Genomic DNA, 23,235 nt, shown 5'->3' with positions numbered 1-23,235 from the left:
CAAAAAATTACATTGAAAGCAACATAAAATAATCTTTTGTCGTTCAATTTGTCCTTGAGGGATCAGTCCAGGGTTTATTAAAATACAGTGTAATTCGTTTTGTATCATATACTAGAGGCAAATCTGGAGATAGACAGAAGTCTCTGTGTGCTGTAAGAAAATTGTGATTCAAGGAAATCATTTAATAGGGAGGGGAAGGAGATTCAAGCAGTGATTAAGCATTTCATCTAGCTGTACTAGAGACTGATCTGCTAATAGGAAAAGCTTTTTTCAGATAGACAGGACCAAGGAAAAAAAATAAAAAGAGGAAAGGTATTTCTTTAAGTAATGAGAAATGTTAGGAAGGTAATAGAAAACATGGAAGGATACAGTAGCTGTAGACAAAATAGAAAGAAGCTAAGTGGGAAAGGGAACTGTGAGTTAAACATTAGAAAATTATATATAGACTCCATCAGAGGGTCATTAAGATGAGATTCATTTAGCCTGTCTCTGTTGATTTCCTGGCACCCTGCCACACACACTAGAACATGCATCTTTCTGCATCTCTAGACCAAAACATGCAAAGCTGTCATGGTGAGAGTCTGACTAAGGTAGAAAATCTTCTACCACATGGTGTTGTAAGTTTGACTGTTTTCAGGGAGCAATCTCTTAATAAAGGACTACTTTACCTGTCAGTTTTATGCTAGAAACAAAATTCATATGACAACTATATTCAGATGAGAAATTTCTGGTTGCTGTTCATCAAAGTGCAGAGCTTTTAGTGACATTGTAGAGAATTACTGGTGAAAACAAGCAAAATGGGGTCATCACTCCCAGTGTTTGGAGATCTTGGAGCAAACTCTGGTGCATAGGGAGGACTTAAGAACTGTGTTCTGAGGAATGGCATAAAGAACAGGAGGACTCTTTGGCCAGTTTCTTTTTCTTCAAAAGGAAATAGAAAGTGATAAGCAGATAGAGAGGTCTTGCTTCATCTCGAGGTACTACTGTTACCGTCCTGTAAGTATCTGGATGCAATTAAGTGTTTCCTCCCACAGTGCTGCACAGAAAATACCAGTGGTGAATATACCATACTCTCAGTATACGCAGTCTAGCATTGTCCTTCTCTAAATTTACTACAGGCAATACCTTGAGTACAGCAAATGCTGAGATTAGGGAGCTGGGAGTCTTTTTCTGTTATCTATTGTGATTGACAGGTGCTGAAGTATTGCTACCGTAGACTTACCCAGAGCCACAAGCTTCCTAGTTCCCATGGACTTCATGAGCTCTTGGCTTGCTATAAATCTGGGTTGCCATAGCTCAGAGCTTACATTCAGATCACTGGCAAAATTGTTTCTCCTACAAGATCTTGATGATCTCAGAACCATGCAGGCTGCTATTAAAAATGAAATTAGAAAAAGTCCTTATTTCTTTATTTTTAATTTGTTTGTTTGGTGGGGTGTTTTTTTTTTCATTTTATGCAAATTTAATAGCAGGCTGCTATTAAAAATGAAATTAGAAAAAGTCCTTATTTCTTTATTTTTAATTTGTTTGTTTGGTGGTTTGTTTTTTTTTTTCATTTTATGCAAATTGATGCCAGCCTCTATTATTTACTACAAAACCTTCCCATACTAGACTTTGCTAAACATGCATCTGGTCAGTAACCCGATGTATCCTTGCTTCAACCGCACCAAATTGTCTGGTACTGCTCTGTTTTTTAACCAAGAGCTGGTATGCCAAGAATTTGCTTCTCCCATGGAGGAAAAGATTCCTAGCCAGTGGGTAACTGGAGGTGGAATATATGTGCTGAAAGTGACAATTTCGATTTCTTTTTAACATAGTAGAGGTCTCAGTTTTCTTTTTAAGCATTCTTGCTCTGTCTGTCACCTTTCTTTGATACATTACCCCAAAGACTGTCTGTCTGTCTCCTCTTTTAGTATTTTCTGTCTATATAAGTTGCTCTAATGTGTTAGTGATGCAAGGATTTGATCACTGATCATGTACCAATCCTCTCACCCAGTGTCAGATTTCTTAATAGCATCTCTTTGCCTGTCTGTTGTTTTATGGTAGTGAGGTGGGGATGGGATTTTCTTAGGTGGTTTTGTGTTGTGTATGTAGCAGCGTTGGTCTCTACGGAGAGGCAAGTTCTGCTCCACCAGGAGTTGACAATCTGAGATGGGGGTTTCTGAGCTGTGGTGCTTGTATCACTGATAAGATACAAGCACGTCAAAATGGTTCACAGCCTGTCACAGAGCCAGAGCTGTCAGCAGCAATAGTGCTAGTGCCTCTTTGCTGATATAGCTAATGAAAGAAAAAACAGGAGAAATTCCTTGCAGAACCCCGGTCTAATTAGCGATGCAAAAAACCATGATGATACATGGCAAGTAAAGACAACAGGAAGACGGATGCTATCGAGTTGGGAGAGAAGAAGGTCTTTCGAAAAATTGTCTGTGTCTTGATATTAGAAATCAGGAGCTTTTCTTTAATGTAATGATAAGCTGGAGTAAAAAATGAGGTGACCAATAGTGAAGGAAAATGCTCATTCCACAATAAGCTGTGGATAGGAGTGTGCAAACTGGGATGACTTCATGGAAGAGGTGGAAGAATGGCTGAAGGGGAAACTTTCCAGAAAGAAAAGAAAAATGCACCCTGACAATAGTTTCTAAATAGTTTCTCTTACCACTTTTGTCTTCTATTTATGAAAACTAAGCTTTCTAGTGCCTTACTAAATAGACTATTCTTGGTTTCTACTCTTACACTGCCATTTCAAGCTCTCTTTACAGACTGTTATTGCCATGAAATTGAATTGTTCCACTCTCACCAATTTCACATATCTAATGCGATAGGTGGTTTTAGTGGAAGTGGCCAGTACTTTGAGAAAACCAAGGCAAGCAAGTCATTCCCAGGATAGGAATAGAAGAGATCTTCTGAAAAACTTGTTCAGTTTCTGTGAGGATTCTGTTCTCATGCCTCTGGAGTGCTCTTGAAAAACCTCTGCAATGTGCACCAAGTTAAAGATGCATGCTTTCCTGTGAAGACTTTGACAGTTTAAACATGGGCAAGAGAATGTTTGAACAGTCAAGAGAGTTTTTTATATATTATACAGAATAAGAAATGATAGCACATCTCAATGAATAACCAACATTCCTTCAACTTCCCCTAAACCAGACCTACTCTAATATCAGAACTCTGTTTATTGTCTTAGAAAGCAAAAATGTAATCATTTTGTCATATCTGCAGTATTATTTCTCCTATTGAACTGTGAGGTTTCATTCATGTCTGAAATGTAACCTTCTTATGCTGAATGCCCTTGTTCAGTAGAAAAGTAGCACTGATTTACTTACAGCATTTGTGCCAGTTTAGAGCTATTTTTACTGTTCTTTTTTCTTGCAACATTCACAGTAGACGTTCAGTGCTTCTAGGAAAGAAAAGAAATATGATCACAAATTATAAATATGTAAACCAGCAGTCCTTAGGCAAGCAAAGCCCAGCATTACAAAGCAACTGAATTTACATGAATAGGCTATGAATGCCCAAGGTGTAAATCATGACTATTGACTCAACTGGAGACTCATGCAAAGTTTTTTTGAGTGCATCACCCCTGTCCATGCGAGGCTGTTGACTTAGCTTCTTGGCTGTGTCAGACTCTGACAAGCCAGTAATTCCCTAGCAAAATTCATAGAATCATAGAATGGCTTGGATTGGAAGGAAACTTAAAGATCATCTAGTTCCAAACCCCCTGCCATGGGCAGGGACACCTTCCACTAGATCAGGTTGCTCAAAGCCTCATCCAACTTGGCCTTGAACGCTTCCAGGGATGGGGCAGCCACAACTTCTCTGGGCAACCTGTTCCAGTGCCCCACCACGCTCATAGTGAAGAATTTCTTCCTTATATCTTATCTAAATCTCCCCTCTTTCACTTTAAATCCATTGCCCCTTGTCCTATCACTACACACCCTTGTAAAAAGCCCCTCTCCAGCTTTCTTGTAGGACTCTCTAGGTTCTAGAAGGCTGCTAGAAGAGCAGAGCCTTCTCTTCTCCAGGCTGTTCAGCCTTCTCTTCTCCAGGCTGAACAGCCCCAACTCTCTGAGCCTGTCTTCATAGCAGAGGTGCTCCAGCCCTTGGATCATCTTTGTGGGCCTCCTCTGGACCCACTTGGACAGGTCCATATACTTCTTCTGTTGGGGACCCCAGAACTGAATGCAGTACTGCAGGTGGGGTCTCACGAGAGCAGAGTAGAGGGACAGAATCCCCTCCCTTGACCTGCTGGCCACGCTGCTTTGGATGCAGCCCAGGATGCAGTTGGCTTTTTGGGTTGCCAGTGCACATTGCTGGCCCATGTTGAGCTTCTCATCAACCAGCACTCCCAACTCCTTTTCCTCAAGGCTCCCCTCAATCCATTCTCCGCCCAGCCTGTACTTCTGCTTGAGATTGCCTCGACCCATGTGCAGGACCTTGCACTTGGCCTTGTTTGAACATAATGAGGTTCACACAGGCCCACCTCTCCAGCCTGTCAAGGTCCCTCTGGATGGCAGAATTGTAACAAGCGTCACTTAGAGTAGCTGCAAGGCCCGATCACTGCAGGGGTACTTGTTATGAATTTATTTGATTTAGATTAGTAAATGAATTGGAAGGAAGAAATCTAATGCCGTAGTTCAAACATCAGTTACCCCTCAGATCAGTAGCTCTCCTCTGGATCTCTGCCATGGAGGATGATGACATGCTGACCTGTTCATGACTTCCATGTGCATCTTCTAACACCCCAAGTAGAATGAAAAAACCAACCATATAAGTAGGAATGAGATCCAAGTGCACCTGGACTTAATACAACAGAACTTTACCGAGAATGAAAATCTCATTTCTGAATGCTAGTGGTCTTTAGGATTTAAAAAATTCAAATAGAGTTTTTATTTCTTCAGTATCGTCTCCATTAATGTTACTGCTTGAATGAAAAGGGAACCATCCTTGATTTCATTAATATAAATGACTATCCTGTACATAAATATCAGTTACTGATTTCAATTTTTCATTAAACCTCTTTGGTTAATGACCTTGGGTTTCATTTGCTGTTGCAGGTTCCTACCAGCCAAAAGAAGGAAGGTGTTTATGATGTGCCAAAAAGTCAACCTGTAAGTGTAAGTATCTTCCCTATTTATATGCAGTAAAGAAGATGTATTTCTTAGCTTATGTGACTTTCATTATTGTATATTACTTTTGGGACATTCCTCGTGATGTGAATTTTTAGCAGTGATGTGTTATGGGTTGACTGAGTTGGTTCAGAGTAACCAGGATTGTAATGTCACTTATATTCATCTCATTCATTACTTGAATCTCCTTTCTGGCTTTTCCAACTCATTCTTATGAAAGTCGCATTTTATAAATGTGTTATCTGTGCTTAAGAGTTGATACTGAGTCTTCTGCATGTTAATGCATGAATCGTTGCTGCCTGGGTTGGAAGGGTTCTTCTGTTACTCAGTGCTGCAAGGCTTATCACTCTGAGTGAGCATGGGCTGCGTTTTTCTCCCCAGTGTGCTCTATCAGAGCTGTACTTCATACATTGTGCTCCTTACAGCTTGCTTTAGTAGGACAGCAAGGAGGCAAGGGCTGCAGAGAGAGGTTGAGAGAAGTAGCTTTAGGAAAAGGTAGGTCAGAACATCGTCTGTGACCTCCACGGTGATTTTCTGTGGCTATAATGTCTGCACCTCTCAGAAGGCTTCCTAGTGAATCCAGCGTGCTGATAAGTAAAGATTTCATGAGGAGCTCCAAATCAACTGTTACCAAAAAAACGGGAATTTGCATTAGAGTTACTTTTCAGTCATGTGGGAAAAAAACCCAAACAGAACAAGTTATATCAAAATTCAACCTAACATACACCATAAAAAAGCAATTATTTTTCCAATAAAGCCAACTTCTGTGGTGGCTTTGTAAGAGCTGTAGCATTGTAGGGCAGAGATACGTGTAATTGCCATTAGTTTAAACAGCTGTGAGAAACTCTGGAAAGAACTACATCACGATTAAGTGTGCAAAAAGGTGTCACTCAACAAATTCCTGAGTGGCAGAATTTTTGGTCTATGTATCACATTGTTTTCCTGGTTGTTATGGTCTGTAATCAGCATAAGGAGATTTCCTCCCAATATTGCTACGTATTATTTCTGTAGGGCTCTAAGTATACAAGAGGCTAAGGGTCCGTACAGACTTTCAACTTAATTCTTTCTGTCCTGTGCCTTGCATGAACAGTAGACTATTTAAAAACTAGAAGTAACATGCTGTTGTATCCAAATGACACCATTCTCTTGCTGTGTATTAGCATTTTGAAGAGGTGAAACATTTATCCCCAGAATGTATAAGGAATAGTAACAAGGGGTTGAGAGAAGTGGAATGACAGATGCTTAGCAACAAAGCATGCATTTGCTGAAGGGCAGGTTATGCTATTTAAAATAAATTTGTGCTAAATACCTTGAGAAATTGTTCGATTGCATTGGTTGCATGGAAAATTAGTATTTCAGAGGATTTGTGTGAGAATGGAGAGGAACAGAGGAAAAGGTCAGGAATTTCAGTCTGCTGTAAGCATGGGAAAAACGCCTGTATTCAAGAGAGAGAAAGAGGGTCTCCTTTCATGTAAGGAGATGGTAACTTGCACAGCTTGGGCTGAGCATGGAGACCGAGATGCCAAATAAAAAAGATAAATGCTGGGGAGGGGCTGGACTGGAGCCTGAATGGTGACACTTCTGTGGTTTGCACAAACAAACAAAACTTGCCATAAATATTTCATGATAAGCCACGAGGAGGAGGGAGGCATCACCCTGTTGCCTGGGAAATCTAATAAAATAACTCATGCCACGTAACTAATGAAGGTATTTGTGGACCAGGAATACCTGTGGATTTTTCACTCGTTTCTCATATAGGTCATTGTAACAATTTTTCTGCTGTACATTTTCTGTGACTTTTTTATCATTCCTTCAGCAATGTTTCAAATTTACTCTGGACATCGTCTGTAATTTAGGTTGTTGCAGTGTGACTGGGTGTTGGGTACACTTGCAATCATGTCTGCAGACACTTTGGTATTAGACTGTCCTGGTAAAGAGCGTGACTGTGAGATATAGGGCATATGGAACCTACTCTGTAATCATCAAATGTATTTCATTTGTCATCTCCATGAGGCTAGTTGCAACCTTAATATTTTTTTTTTGCTATTTCATGGTTACATTTAAAGCGATTAGAGCTTTTTCTCCAAACAAGTTATGTACTTTAATTTATGAAGAAGAAGAGAAGAAAGAGAAGAGGAAGAAATATGTAGCTGAGATTTTTGTTTCACCTTTTTATTAGTATGTATTAAAAAAAAAAAAAAGCAGCAATAGCTCTTAAAATTAGCAATTTAATATTCCACTGCCCATCTGATTTATTGCTCACCCTTCCACATCTGAGACTCTCTGTCATTGAGACACTTGCCATAATTTTTTTTTTTTCAATTTATAGCTGTCATTATTATATAAACCTCTAAAATTCAATCTGAGGGCAAATAATCTATCTCATCTACCTGGTTTAAACATGGAAGGACACTTTCTTTATTAGGAGATCTTGCTTTCATTAATTTTGTGAAGGAAGAATAAAGTGAGAAACTTTTTGTAGCTCCTAACAGGTTTCAGGCCCCATGAATTCTCTCTCCCGACAATAAATACAACACTTAATAAAAATGAAGCAAGTTTTACTTGAGTTCAAACGGAATTGCTCACGTTCCCTGGACAGAGATCGATTTTCCATCTTGGTATTGTTTTCTTTTCCTCTGGTGTGTTCTCAGGCAAGTTATCTCTAGTCTCCACAGATAAAAGTGAGAGAGACTGATGTAGTCATGTCGGCGCCCTCCACCCTTGACTCTCTGTATCCAGGGGAGAAAAATAGCTGCTTCACGACAAATTCCACCTGACTACGAGAGGGTCGCTCTCAGGTGGAAATAAATCTGGACGTTGTTCTTTCATAGCTGCAGAGGAACTTTAAATGACTCTCAGGTATGATAACTTCTAGATAGTTAGGCTTAGGTGGGGCGAGATCTACCACGGTGTAAAAGCTAAATCCAGAATCCATTTTCCAAAGGTTACCTTGAAACTGGGAAGTGTAGTTCGTGCTGGATTTCGATAATATAGTTTCTTAAGGAAACCAGGACCGTTTGGGCAAATATTGCTTTCTCTGTGTGTATGGGATCCCATTGGGGGTGAAGGTATGAAGCATCTTCCTGGAAATGCCATGAAGCAGAAGTATCTGACATTGTGTATGCATCGAGATAGCCGATGTACTTACACAATCCTGTGCCGTTGGGTGAGGCTATTTCTTAGAAGGTGTCAAAGTACTTTACTGTGTGGCTCCTCATGATCTCTGATATCAAGTAATGTAAATACAGTGCAAATGAGGCGGAAAGGAATGAGTCTCGGATCTCAGAATTTGAACGTACCCACTGAACTCAATTACGAGTGGTGGCTGGTTGCCAAGTCACTTCTCTGACATTGGGATGAAAAGATTGCTTGCTCAATATAATTCTTGTATTTCCCAGTCTCTTTGCTGCATCCCTTTGCAGCAAATCCTGCTCTCCTGTAGATTTCCTCTGCCAGGCGTGCAGCTCAGCTCCAAACATGCACTTTTCGTGATATCCAGTACCCTCCTAGTATGTCTCCCTTCCTCTATATCAAATCACACTTCTGGTATTCATTCCTATTTTCTCTCTGCTCCTCTCTTAGACCAATTCTCCTATTCTCCATTCACTGAGAATAGACATCAAGCCAGACAAAGAAAGCAAGCTCACCCCAAAGAGCTTGTGTTAAGTGGTACACGCTCCACTTAGGAATTGTGGTTCCGTATGTGAAATTAACTGTTCTGAAAAAGTGAAATGTGTAATGAGCTCTTTTTGTCGTAATTTCCCATCGTCTCCCTGTTATACATCCACATCAAGTTCTACCTGTCATGGTGTTTTTAGTAATAAGAGTCAAACTGTAAATACCCTTCACGGAAACTGTCAGTCACATCACAATAAAACCTTCTCTTCTCATCAAAATGTCTAAACTATCTGCTTACAATTTTATGAAGGCTTTCAAACAACTCATCTTACTGCTGTATAAAGATTCAAAGCATTATAGGTGATGCCTTACAATGCAGGCAGTCGTCTGGCTAGTACCAGCTGCGTGGAAAATATTAACAATCCAGGGTGGAATGGCCAGGAGGTGACTTGACTGCCCTGGGGGCAAGGCACGGGAGGAGCAGATGAAGCTGGGCTGGACTTGAGCCCACTCAGGTCTGGAAGCCATAAGGGCTGCCTGATCCTTCTGCCCCAACTGGGAAAGCTCAGTTTTAATTCTGGCTGGGATTACAGTGCCATTTGCAGGTCTCTTTTTCCAGTCTCTTGTCAGAGGCAGCCTGCCTGGGGTCAGCTGGAAGGTGTGGGCAGCCCTGGGCTCCACCAGCGGACATGGAGAGTGGGACCCTGGAGTAATGACATAACAAAATGTCCGGCAAGGAAGTTGTTCAGAGCAGCTTTCCAGTTAACTCTGACCAGCCTCTACAAAGTGAATTCTTTCTGTGGCACTTGGTCTGGAGAGGAGCTTTGTAACTGGCTTTTCCCTAAGTTTCCAACAATGGCTTTACAGAAACAACTTGAAGAGTGATGACGTTGACTTCAGCCTCCACAATCAGGCTTTCAGGGTCAAATTTTAAAACATAAGAGAGTGCACAGACCCAGTCTCTGACCATGTGTGCTGGCAAAGCTGTCTGGTTTTATTGGCAACCCTGGTGTAATGGAGGGTTTCCCTGCCCATGACAGGGGGGTTGGTACTAGATGATCTTTGAGGTCCCTTCCAACCCAAACCATTCTATGTTTCTATGATTTACGTTTGCTAAAAGAGACACCTATGTTCAAATGCCCTGACTCAGTTACGCTCAGTTAAACCTCACGTTGGAGGTTTAACGTTGCGGTGTGGGACATGCATTTTTAACAGGCACAGCTACTTGTTGCAAAGTTTGAAAATATATTAGTTTGTTATGATCATGTCTTGTGTCATGAGTTTCTTAGATGTTTTAGTGGGCCTTTGATGTTTTTTAGACAGAGGTGGATATACATACCAGTATCTGTAGTGTAGACCTTGCACTAACTCCTCTGAGGAGATAGCAGGTAGCTGACAGATCTGGTTTGTTTGGACTGTGTTAGGTATGCATGTTACCAGTCAAGGTCTGTCATTATCTGTGATTTAATTACTTCTGCGTTGTAAAAGGTCACTGAGTTTTGTCAAGGTGGTTTTTGCTTCCTAGACCCAGGGACCTCATCTTCTGCTGTTCTATACTTTCTGCTCCTGTTTATATCTGTGTGAAATGCAAGTGAAAACCCTGAGTAGAAGCCTTTTATCCTTACTCAGCACTGGCATAAACAGCCATGCAGCCGCTAGTTTGGAGTGAATCCACAGCAAAACACACTTAAACACTTGAATTTTCACTAGCAGACTCTGTTCAGCTTCAGATGAGGTGAGAGGCCAGGTCTGAGACTTTGCTCAAACCCACCGTCAGGGATGTTTCACAGAGATCATAACCATCAACTTAGTGGTACATGGTCAGATGTCGGTTCCCTGATGAAGTGCTGTAATAACTAAATATATCTTTACGTTATTTTGTTTGACTTTGTATTGCTTTTTCCTTTTTTAAAAAAAAAAAAAAAGTTTTTTTTTTCTGTGGATACTTTGTGGTTTACTTCTTAATAAACATTTTAATGACACAGGAAGCAGAAACCAGGTCCTCTTCCCTAGTTTTCCCAGGTTATAGCATCTGTAACATGAAGTAATGACATTTCTTCTTGTGTATTCTGTACATGGCTTATGTAGGTATTGACACCTGAGCTCAAAGTTTGGAATATTTCAATTGATTCTTGAACAATTGTTCTTGCAATGCCAGGTAGAGTGAGAATATTCAAAAAACTGCTAACCTGAATTCAGAGTATGTTTTCCAACGATCTAGAGAGTTAGAGTCCATTGTGAATGTGTAGGCTGTTTAAGGTGATGAATCTTAATCTGGATAGTTTCTGAACATTGAAAATATGCCCACGCAAACTTCTGGTTTCGGTCCATTCACAATTTTGCATCTATAGCATGTCAAATAGTGGGTTTTAATAGCGTAGGAATATAATTTCACAAAGGAGAGTAAAATGCCCTGATTTAATTGTTCTTTTATGTCATATTGATATTGTGGGCCACATTTTGAGCTCTTTTTAATCCATAGGAGTTGTCTTCCTAACAGGCTTTCCATTCCTGCATTTCTCAATGTGATCCCAAACCCTGTACCTCCAGCAGAACAATTATATGCTATCAAAGCTTTGAATTCACTTTACTTCCTGGTGCAATCTGTTAGCATTTTGGGACATCCCATAGTGTTAGAAAGCTGTAAGCCAGCAGCACTGCCCTTGATCAGTTTATCATCGTTCTCTCTCTCTGTACTGTACAAACAGCAAGAAACAAGGAAGCAAACAGCAGCTGCAGGTTTTGCCCTGGTGACACGGTTGTCTGTTGGATATAGGTGGCCTGGGTGTTAGTATGGCAGTTTAGATTTGTACTTTTAACACAGAACTCGGGCTATATAAACATAATAAACATTTCAGTGGTCCCTTACAGTTACACAGCCTGTTTAAGAAAGTAGGTTGCATGTCTGATGGCTTCACGTGGATTTGCATTCCTAAACTTACTTGCATTCCTATATATTTTCTGGGGTAATATTCTGTCCCTTTTGATATTTTCCAAAGTAAAGAAAAGAGAGTGTAGCTGAGCCGCAGGTCTAACTCATTAATTGTGCGGTAAAGCTCTGTTACATATAGTGAACTTTTGATGATGTATTAAGTTGACAGCTGTACGTTATATTGATTCACTACATTTTGATTTGCTCGGAGCCCTGCAGCTCGTAGTAATTTGCTAAAACATTTATTTACTCACAACCTGCTTTCTGAGTTGTGAAGATTGTAGCTTTACCTATCTGTATCGGTGTGTGCATTAAATGATACCAGTTGCACAATTTGGTGTTTATTTACAAATGAGAAGGCGTGCAGTTCTGGGGAAAGTGCTGTATGCATTTTGCATCAGTTTGGGGAGAACTGTTGTAAATTTTTGCTGATTCATTCAGTGCTATCCTGCGTTATTAAGTACAGAAATACACAGGTCATGGCTTTTTTTGCCTGCTGAAACTCAGGAGATTTCAAGGTTTTGAAAGTGCCATGATGACCTGGTGTTCAATAATGAAGACAGAAATAACTTGTTTCTTGGTTATAGCTCCAGTCACCTGTCGTTTTGAAAACCGCTAGACAGATGTGTATAACTCTGCCTTGTATTTCAAAAGAGTAAATTTGGGGGTATTTCTCATTCCCTTCCATTGTGAAGTTTATTCCTTGCAAGCATCCAAAGCTGTCTCTGCCGTCACAGTCTAGCAGTGGAGTTTTCCTCCCATGTGGAAGTTTGGATTCTCGCCATCGCTCATCTCTCGAATCTGCGGCTAAAGGAAGCCATCGCGTGTCACCATGGCTGGCTGCATTGTGCCAGCCGGGCAGTGCCGTAGTCCCCTGACATTAAAGAGTTCATCTTTCCCCATCTGAGCTCTTACCGTGTCCTTTTGCCACTGTCCTCATTCCCATTTTTCCAAGGGAGAACTGCTAGAGCTACACACTGGGAACAAAAGGTACGTTACTTTCAGAAACAGATCTTCAGGAAAGAAATGCCACTGATGCCAATGAATGTGTCTGGCGATGACTCTGAATGGAAACCTGGCCAGAACTTCTAGATGGAAACCCTGCCGTAGAACCAGCCAGCAACTTGTTATTGGTCCCCGATTTTCCTGCTCAGACACTCTTCCTCATGCTGGAAAGAAATTTGGTGCAGGCTGGCTTTTGCCACTGTATCAGCTGAAGTGTTTTGCTCTTCCCCTTTGTTTCCAGTTTTCCGTTGAAAGGAAAAATATGTTTCATTTTAATATCTTTGCATTGCATCAGCCACATGCAATAAATTGCACATATTTGTAAAGGTACCTAAATCTAAAGCCAAGCTTATGTTTCTAGAAGACAGATACCAGGACCTATTAGTCCATAGTAAATGTAAATAATAACAGTTTTTGTAGCATGCATCAACATTTTGAAAGCCTCAGCGTTTAGTTAACAACATCCAGTGATATTTCTGGACTTGGAACATTTCTTTTAAATATGTGTGATCCACCTGGTGTATACCATGGTGTATATCATGCTCTTCTGAACCCACTGCAGGGGGTCTGGAGAAGATATGGAGGAGGTCACCCTGTGGCTGGAACCTTTGCACCAGCATCCTTTGTGCTCTGGGAAGTTTAATTACCTTGGGTGCTATGTTGCCTGGAAGCAGCATGGGTCTGGCTTGAAACTAGAGTCACCCTTTTGGACTCTTGATTTATTAGAATCCGTCAGCGAAAAGCGGTAATTGAAACATTTTAAATATCATTTCCTATAATAGTAAATACCTGAAGTACACAGGGAATTCAGAATTAAGTTCCCTTCAGATGAAGTGAAAATAAACAAATGAGTAAGCAAATGTTTTGATCATATGAAGAGACCCTTAATTTAAAGGAAGCTATTGAGCAACAGTGAAGCAATTCACTTAAACACGCCTCAGTAATCTATTATGTCAATTATCCTTAACCATCCCACCTCCTTAGCTGCACAGGGCTGACTAATAGTGTTTTTAACCAGCATATCCAGCGCTTCCCAGTGAATGAGCAAAGGAAACTGGACAGTTGGTGGATGCAATGAAGCTCAAGGCTACCCTGTAGTAGGGTATATCATACCAAAGACAGTACTTGGATTATACTTCAGCAAAAATACAGAAGAGAATTACTTGCACAAGAGTGCTCCTGGCAAGTAAAAGTTACCCTATGAAACTAAAAAATGTTAAACAGGAGGATTCCTGTACCCAGGATTCAGAATTCTGAGCACTGGATTTGAACCCTCTGTAGGTGACTGATGCCCAAATTCATGTATTTTGGATAAAAATCAATCAGTATAGTTTTATGGCAGCCCAGTTCACTGATGTGGCTCACACTGGTTGGGAATCATCCTAAATGTTCACAGCAGCCTTACAACTAAAAGGTTGTGCTCAGCTATGCCTGTGAAAATTGAGGTTGATGGTAACGTGGTGGCTGCAGTTTCCTCTGTCACGGGAAAGGTTAAGGCATTTGAGCATCTTTAGGATCTGTAGGAGGTTGAAGATTGCGAAGGCATTGTCATTCTTTTCTTCACACACATATTCTTCAGTGTATTATCTTTAATTAGGAAGTAATTGAGCAATTCTTTGTTGAGTTACCATGCTATTCCATTAATCCAACAGTAGTTTTACAGGAAAACATTATGTCTGCTGGATGTTTTCAGTGTTTGTCAACCTACTAGATGTGGTTTGACTGATTATTGGTTTAGTCACGGTTCTGATGTGCTCCTTTGTTATAGTTCTAATTGTTTTTTTAGAATGAGTTGCAGCTAATTAGCAAGCTCTTTGCAGCTCACGGAGCTCATCGTAATATCAACATTTGTTGTATAAGGTTGTGCAAATAACTCGAGCTTTACTTAACTAAAGTAATGATTTGAACCATCAGAAAAAATATTTGACATAGCCAAAATATTTACATTTTTAGCTGAAATAAGAATAAAAATCTTTAGTTTGACTTGTCATTAGACCTTCAGTGTAAAATACTTGTTAGAAAAAGGAGATTGGAAGTGCAGAGAGGCAGCACGGTTGGATGATCCCTCTTTTCTCTACTGGGCGGAGTGGCAGGACACTTGCCCTGAGTGCAGGAAACCAAGTCTAAATCCCTCTGCTATCTTAAAAGATTTGAACAGCTAACGGCCAGCTCAAAGGTTAATTACTAATTACCGGTTATTTGCTAGAGTTAGTATTATTCATACCCTTTTTTACTTGCTGAGCTTTGTATCACAGTGCAAGGTAATTGCTGTGTATTTTTTTTATGCTTTTTAAGCACTGTCTTTGCTTCATTCTCTGAGATTTCAGCATTTTGTAAGATGCTACTTTTATCGTCTCATTTGCAAAAGTATAGCAATATTAAGCAAGTTTTCTCATGCTGTAAATCAGTGTAAATCCCTTGCCTTTGGCAAAACCAGGCTGAGTAACAGAAGTTAAATATTCTGGCTTCTTATATCTATAGGAGTGAACGAAGTAAGGTGCTTCACACTTTTATGCGTGCAAGAGACCTGTCTTAGATTTCCTTTTCAAAATCTGAACTTTTTTGCATTGCTTGACAAAGATGTTTTTCAGAGTACTTGGCAATCAGAGAAAATGCTGTAATGGAGGTGGATCATTTTCAATTTATGTTTCTGAAAGCTGCAGTTTACTCACCTCTCATCGTTGCTTCTGACTCTTGTTTTTTCTCCAGCTCTTGGATAATATGTTTTTCTTTAGTGAATAGTGCAAAGCGTCACGAGGAATTTCGTTACTGGCTGGAGTGGTTTAAAAAGCTTGCTGCTGCTTTAAGAAGCCAGATTTACATATTTCATGTTTAAAAGATTTACAATATGTCTCACATGCCTGTATAGAAAGACGGAGCTTTCATTATAGGTTTAATGTCATCGTGCTACAAGGATTAATACTCTTTCCTCCGCCTCGGTCTGCGTGGCTGGTCGGGAGTGACTGGTATGTTCCTGGTTGACTAAGCTGTAGGGGCTGTTTTCGTATGAAAGGAGATGCATTTTTGAATAATTAAAGCCAGCTTTTACATCCACAGACAGCAATCCTAGAGGAAGATCAAAGACTGGAGCATCTTTCCAGACTTCTGGTGTACTTTCTATGGTGCACAAGGGAAAGAGGGAGAGGATTGTTGACTGTAATTGTGAAGGGCAAGCACTTTATACCAAAAAGCTGAACCAGAGGAAGGCTCAGAGGGGCCAAATTCTGCCCTTGATAGGTGTGTTGTAGCCTGGGCACCATTGCCGTTGAAGGCTGTTCCATGCTCTAACAGACAGGGATATTTCCCCCTTAGGAAGTGTCTCCTCACCAGCGTGCGATGCAGAACATGAGCTGATGGAAGACGCAGCTCAAGTGCTACATGATAATTGGGCACTTGGGGGACGTACCGTGACATGTTGGGCAAATGTTTTCTGCAAGGTCCCGCTGTAGCACAGGTGGGAATTTCGAACGGTCCGTTGAACGCTGCTCACATGTTGGCTCTGTGCTGAGACACGGCTATTTCTCAGCTGGTTTCACAGAGCAGTGTGGCTGGGACAGGATCCGTTGCGGAGCTGTGGGAGCTGCATCCCTGGGGGCTGGAGGATGGAGGGGGTTGAACGAGAGGGCTGTCAGAACAAAAGGTGATTATTTCCTGGCCAAAACTGGCCTTTCCTGAAGGTGTAAACCCTTCTGGTTTCATTTAAAGAATAATTTCAAGGTCTGTGGAGTTCTTTGAATAAATTGACACAGCTTTTTTTACACTTTCCTTATGTGGAGCTGGAGGAACACGCTGTCAGCTACAAGACGGTGCAGGACAGGATCCCTTCCTGGTTGTGCATCATGGCATTTTCTTCTTTTTGCTTTGTGTTTTGCCCATCTTCCTTTTTTCTTCAGGTCTGTGATGAGACAAGGTGGGGGGGGAAAAGAGTATTCTAGGCTGTTTCAGAGATTTTAAAACTTCTTGTTTTAAGATGGCGTGGGATTACCAGCTGGTAACTTGTTTGAAGTTTCTCAGTCGTCTAAGATTCGATTTTTGTTACCTTGCTGTTATGTTTGTTTCTTAAAAAAATAGTCTTTCACACTTCAATAAATGTTATCTGAATTTCAGCATTCTGATGATACCGAGGTCATAATTTATGTTAAATATGTAGATGGTATAGATAATGTATGTATGTGTGGGCAGTATACTCCCACATATATTTACATATACACAAACTCTGCGTTTAAATATAACTTGAATTGACTTATGTAAACAATTTAAAAAATTACTATGGAAAGAAAATATTCATCTTAAATATGTTTACATTGATGTTATAGTTGTCCTAGTTAAGAGGAAGCTGTGTTTTTCTGCAAATACATGCTTTTAGAGCTTTTGTTGTCCAAAACTCGATGTCTTTTACCCCCTCCTGAGGATGTTAAGTCCTTTCTTTCACCAAGTCAATGAAAAGTTCCATTACCATAAGCAGAATCAGAGCTCCGTGAGTATGCTTACTGCAGAATTAATAAGTATCTGGGAAAACAAACAGTTATGATGCAAGCAGTGAAATTGCCTTATACACCAGAAGATGAGATTTAGCACAGATAAAGTGTCTTTTCACTCCACATCCCAGCAGCTTTCAAACTCACCGTTTTGACTGGGTGATTTCATATCTGGGCTCACTGCAAGATGGAAAGGGTTTTCATTTCAATACTGAAGTCAATAATTATGGAGGTTATCATTTTCATGCTCAGAAATTCATGTCATTTTCATAAATCATTCATTTCATTTCATAAATCATGCTTTACAGCTGGAGAATGGAAACTTATTGCTGGACATTGATGAAAATCTTGTTTCAGTCACTCAGGTAAGGTTGTGACACTAAAAATGTTTTAAGGAAATAAAGATGAAATCACCTATAGGAATAGTGCAATTTGAAAATATTCGGCTTGGGATTAACTTCGCTGGAATGTAGCTAATATCAGATGTGAATAATTTAAAAAAGTGTAATGGGTGAAATCAGTTCTGTAGTGACGGTGAAATCACAAAAATAAAAGATAACTATTTGATGTCCAGAATCTCATATGCTGCAAGTGGATAAAACTACGTCTGGGTCAGAGAAGTTGCATTAATTTACACAGGCTGAGAACTGACTCGTAGAAACAAGCTAGATACAAAATCCAGATCTGAACCATTTGGGACTTTAAAATCCCACCTTCAAGTGTTGCTGTTTAAGACTGTCTCTAGTAAGTCAATGATGAAGTTGTGTTCTCACTAAATTTCTATTTCCATTCTCTGACGTAGTTCTATAGCTCCTGTTGCATATAAGATTGCTATTCTGTACGAAGTGATTCCCCAGTAAATATATTCCTTTTCCTTGGGGGATATTGTGAGTGAGGACTTATTACAACAAATAGTGAAGTCGGCTTTCCTATCACTCTCTCCAGCTGCCAGTTTAGAAATCCATCCACAAAGTTTTTCTGAAGAGCTTTAACAGAATTATATCTGCGAAGAGTTTCCAAAGATCCATCACCTTGAAGCACTCTGAGAAGTGTTGTTATTCCCATTTTACAGAGGTATTGAGGCATAGAAATCATAGTTGCCACCGTTCAAATACATACCATACGATCCTGAGTTCAAAAGTATAGTCGCTATCAGTTTTCAGTACTGATACGAAACGTATAATATTTTTTCCACAAAAAACGTATAACTTTTCAGACATTTCCTCTTAGTCGATGTAATCACGTGTCCTGCTCTCTCACATCCCCTCTGGCTTGCTTTCCTGCTTCCTCCCCTGCGATGGAAGCACCAGAGGAGCCTTTGCTCGTGGTCTCCTGGAAAGGACACAAGCTGTTTCTTAGGAAGCCAGAGAGGAGAAAACAGTGAAAAGCTCACCAGTCATGCAGGAAAGTGCAGGTTTAGGGGTGGTGCTGAACAAGCAATTTGGAGAGATGGTGAGATTTGGTGTCACCTTGCTTCTCTTGAGTCAGTAGTGTCTACAGGAGGCTTGAAGTGGTTTCCAAACGAGTGCTGCTGTTTTCATCATTCCAACTTTTCTGAGCATTTTAACAATACTTGCCTAGTGTGTTTGCACACACTGCAAAAGTGACTTACGGCCTTTTTTTTTGGCTGAAGCTACTTCTAACAATTTTATTAATGTATGCTAGAATCGATGTGCCCTGGAGAAAACGTGGATTTCTTTTCTTTCTTCCTTCTTCTATTTCCATGCAGATACTTAGAGGAATATATAAGCCCATAAGAAGAAAATGTATTGTCATATCACTAAAGCAATGTGATCTATTTAGTGTAAGATATGATGTGAGGAAACGCAAAATAATTCATCTCTAGGTACATTGTTAGATGCAAAGCTGAGAATCATCCAATCTGCTAGACAAATTCCAGGTCTAAGTGATAGTGGCATTGCTTTTGTATATGGGAATAGAGATTGGATTGCAAAAATTTATAAACCTTTGAAATTATTATATTTTGAATGGTAATCTTATTTCTTAAAGGATATATTTATAACAGAATTTGGGGGGGGAGGGGCAAGGGTGGAAATCTTAGGGTGATCCTTTGGTAGGTTGTAAAGACCAGCCAGCGTGGTTAATGTCCAAAACACTGAGCGTTGGCTACATTTGCAGGTCAAGACCAAACTGAATTTCAAACCTCTATATGTGAAGGAGGCTGCAAGGTTTATTTGTCTAAGCTGGGGAAGAGCTTCAATGAACTGAATTAAGATTTGCATTAAATCTCATTCATAATGAGAATTGTGGCTTCCCACGTGTGTGGGTGCGATGTAGTATGATGCAGGGAAGAAGGACAGCCAGCAGGCAGAAGAGAGGTAGTGAAGAAGGAGCAGTTCTTGAGTTCCCTTCAAAGCTTTCCAGAATAGCCACCCTGATAAGGATGGTAGGTGGGTTGTAGGTTTCCTGCAGAGCTGTAAGGGATCCGCCTGGACTCCAGCAGAACTGATTTGTAGATGCAGATGGGTGGAAGAGAGTAATTTTACTCCAGAACATGTGAAGGAGCTTTGATTATGCAGCCACTCAAGGTGCTCCTTATTATGAAAGTGCCTTTTCTCTTCTGGTTCAGTTGACTGAGACCTGTATGGGTGACCTATTTTGAGATCAAACTGAAGGACGCCCTGAGAAAACATTTCTAGCATGAGTTAAATGTAGAGCTACAAACTTACAATAACCCAGTTGTGCATCTTCCTTCGAGTCCACTTATCCAGGTCATACCTGTCCCATGGGCAAGGGGAAATCAGGCAGCACTTTAAAAGCCCTTCCCTTCTGTATCCTTCTGTCACTTCCACAGTCTGCTGCCGAGTTTTAAGACCTTGAAATGGGAATTTAGAAAAGGAGCCAGGCCATAAATCATGCTTGGGTGCTCACTGATCTTAAGGGCAGAGCAGTAATGCATCCAGTCCCATTCTCGATAGTTTTTTCATGCTTTATTCATTTTTTTTGTGCTGGAGAATTCCCCACAGAATCATTTTATTGGGTCAGCTGCTGGCCGTTTGGGTCCATCAGCAATACCAAATTCCCACAGCTTGAACCCATGTGCTTCCTCCGTATGGGACTGGACTTTTGATGCCTACATGACTTTTTTTATTATTTATTTATATTGTTGTTACTAATTAACTTCACAAGTTATAACTAGTCAGCTCTCACTTTCTGGTCCTCAAAAGATAAATGGAAATATCTTTTTCTCTTTATAGGCTGTTACCCAACTAGAGCTTTTTGGGGACATGTCCACTCCTCCTGATGTAACCTCTCCCCCAGTGAGTATCCAAGGAAACTGAACTGTGCATTTTCCTACATGCTATTTTCAGCACATTTATTGAGCACATTTACAATTCAAGTCATCAGCCATTCCAGTAGGGAGGATTTCAAAGTAGTTTTTATGTTGCAAGAAAATAAAAGTGAAGCAAACTGAATGTGGAGTCACTGCTTCGTGATGATGTGCAGAAATATCTTCAATTTTTATTTTTCTGATGTAAGGCTAGGTGTCACATAAGATATAACCTGAACTGCAGATCTTTTTCCCTGGTGTTCATCAGAGATACATGCTTCGCTGCACTCTGTGTCTCCGCTGCGCTGCAGGAAGATCCAGTTAGAGCCTTATATATCACATCTCCTTGGTTCCGCCAAACATATCCCAAAACGGCCGTTAAAGGAAGGAAGGCAGAAGGAACAGTAAAGAGAGGGCTCAATATATTTGGAGGGCAAAGAAAGTTTTCTCAACATGTTTTTCTACATCATCAAATGAAAAAAAAATCATTTTCCTGTAAAGTTTTTGAACCTTACATTAAGATGTAAGGATGTATGAATATACTGAGAATAATTGGTTAATTGGAAGCAGTATGTATTCGCTTTCCCATAAATCCTGCAGCTGTGCTTTATTTGCCCTTACTGTTTCTTATGTTAATGCATTGTTGTCACCTAATGCCTAGAATCACAAGTCTATACGTTCTAGAGAAAGAAATTATGTCAATATCTTCAATATCTTGCATGTGATGTATTCCAGGAAAATTTTATTTTTATTTTTTCTTATGGTACAAAGTCTTTTATTTTCTTTTTTTTTTCTCCTGTCTCCAGCAAATTCTAATACTTTTGTTTCTATTACTTCTTTCCTTTTACATCTTTCCGTTCTTTTTTTCTTTTTCTTTCTTCCCTTCTAACCTGTATTTTTTGAGTTACAGATGATGCAACAGCGAAGTATGTGCTGCAGAAGCTGCAGCTGATATGTCATCGTTGTATTTTATTCCTGTTTTCTTGCAGACTCCTGCTACTCCAGGTGATGCCTTTATCCCATCTTCATCCCAGCCACTTCCTGCTAGTACAGACATGTTTGGTTCTGTACCTTTCAGCACTGCTGCCGTACCCTCAGGTAAGATATCTGGGGAAATATGAGCTTGACTCAAATTTGCTGATCAGTTTTGAGCTCTGGTTTGCATTTCAGTACTCAGGGCATTAATTTAGTACAGTGGAAGTGGGAAGGATTTTGAGGACAGTGCTGCAGGGCACGGCAAAACAAGTCTTTAACAAGCAGGGAGTACGTTATTTTGAACGTACTCAAATTTTTTAAAACAAAAGACAAAAAAGTCACTGGGAGTTCAACTGTAGTTCAACCATCTGGATAACATACCTTCTAGGAACAGTAGCAAGAGAGAAATAAGCATTTAGTTTAGCTTTGCTTTTTTTTGCGGTTGCAACGAATATCCTGTGCTGTCTCTGGTAAATAGAGAATGAGATACGGAGAATTTGAGTGCATTGCAAAGGTATTCCACTTAGTCAAATCCCGATACTTTCTTTAGACTCTCCTGTGTTCCTCAAAGTGCTCAGAATTCAAAAGCCTGTGTAGCATTCCGCACGGACACACCAGGCATGTGGTTTTGACTGCTGAGCTCTCCCTGGGATACTCAGAGCCCTGCAAGAGCAGCGTTCTCCGCCCTACTTACAGAAAAAAAAAAAAAGGAGGAGGAGTGCCTTGAATCATTCAAGAGTGACTTTCTAATTGGTCACCTCCTTCTCTGATGGGCTGCGTTGCAGCATCAGATGAGCCACTGCATCTTGGAAAGGTTACGCTGATGGTGAAGTGTTTGGGGATAATGTCAGATGAAAACCCTCCCTGCTTGGATAAGGTTACAGTGAGGGCAAGATAAAAGGACATAAGGAGAATCTGTCATAGCCATCTCTTGAAATAGGTATCTATCTGAATTACTGTTCTTTCATCACTCGTTAATTTGCTCTTTCAAATTTCTGCTTATATTTTATTTTTATTTTGGGCTTTTCCCTTTATGATTTTGCAGCCACCCTTACACTTAGCTTTACCAAACAGCCTAGAAATAAAGTGAAGGGGAAAGGTGCAGGAGGACTCGGAAAAACACTCAGCTTAGGAAAGGAGTTTTAAAGCTACGACAGTATTAAAAGAGAGGTTGCATATTGTAAAGTATTAGCAGTAAACCATTAATTTAAATGTGAATATCTGTAAAGCATAATACTTCTATCAGTGGAACATGATTGTATCACATGGTTTAATTTCTAACATTTTTTACCATAGCTTTAGTTTCAGAAATTTTATTTGTTTTTCATTGTAAATAACAAAGCACCTAATCATATAATTCCTACACAGTCAAATTCTTGGTAGCTTGAAAAAAGGGTTCAGTTCTGACTGGGAGCAATTATAATTTTAGTTTTAATCCGTTATTTCCTCCTCAACTAGAGAGGTTTTATGCTAACCTAGTACCTGAAGCAGTTTGTTGTTATTAGGTATGAAGCACAGCAGAAGCTCAGGACATTTCTGAGGTTCTCAAGTAACTGGGTAATAACCAAATGTGTTTGGTTTTCCTTTAAGCTGAATTCATCTGAGCTTTCTTTTTTTATTATGCAATTTGAGACACTTGCTTTGCTCTTGGGAGTCCCAACAGTTTGAACTGTAACTGTGCCAGGAGAGGTGGCACAGAGTCTTTCTCTTGCAAGAAGGTCGCCCTGTCATTCGAGGGCCCTTGAGCTGTTCTCTAATGTGTCTGAAGGTGCTTCCCTGTGACTTTGAACCAGTTTTCTCACTGTGCCATTG

The 23,235-nt window shown here is 40.1% G+C and overlaps 1 protein-coding gene across 5 annotated transcripts in view; it reads left to right on the top strand.

The window, feature by feature from the left end:
- Positions 1–23,235, top strand: part of DAB1 (DAB adaptor protein 1) — a 162,477-nt gene that overhangs the window by 126,719 nt on the left and 12,523 nt on the right. For 3 of the 5 annotated variants that reach the window (XM_086617593.1, XM_086617594.1, XM_009985469.2), the window contains 4 exons: positions 5,052–5,111; positions 17,465–17,521; positions 20,375–20,437; positions 21,438–21,546. In XM_086617593.1, coding sequence (XP_086473719.1) covers positions 5,052–5,111; positions 17,465–17,521; positions 20,375–20,437; positions 21,438–21,546 — 289 coding nt within the window. The remainder of the gene's footprint in view (positions 1–5,051; positions 5,112–17,464; positions 17,522–20,374; positions 20,438–21,437; positions 21,547–23,235) is intronic. The other 2 variants (XM_086617595.1, XM_009985468.2) reach the window with 2 other exon arrangements.

This window comes from Tauraco erythrolophus, chromosome 10 (genome assembly GCF_009769465.1).
Source record: "Tauraco erythrolophus isolate bTauEry1 chromosome 10, bTauEry1.pri, whole genome shotgun sequence".
Classification (NCBI taxonomy): domain Eukaryota; kingdom Metazoa; phylum Chordata; class Aves; order Musophagiformes; family Musophagidae; genus Tauraco; species Tauraco erythrolophus.
This window is presented reverse-complemented; position numbering and strand designations above follow the sequence as displayed.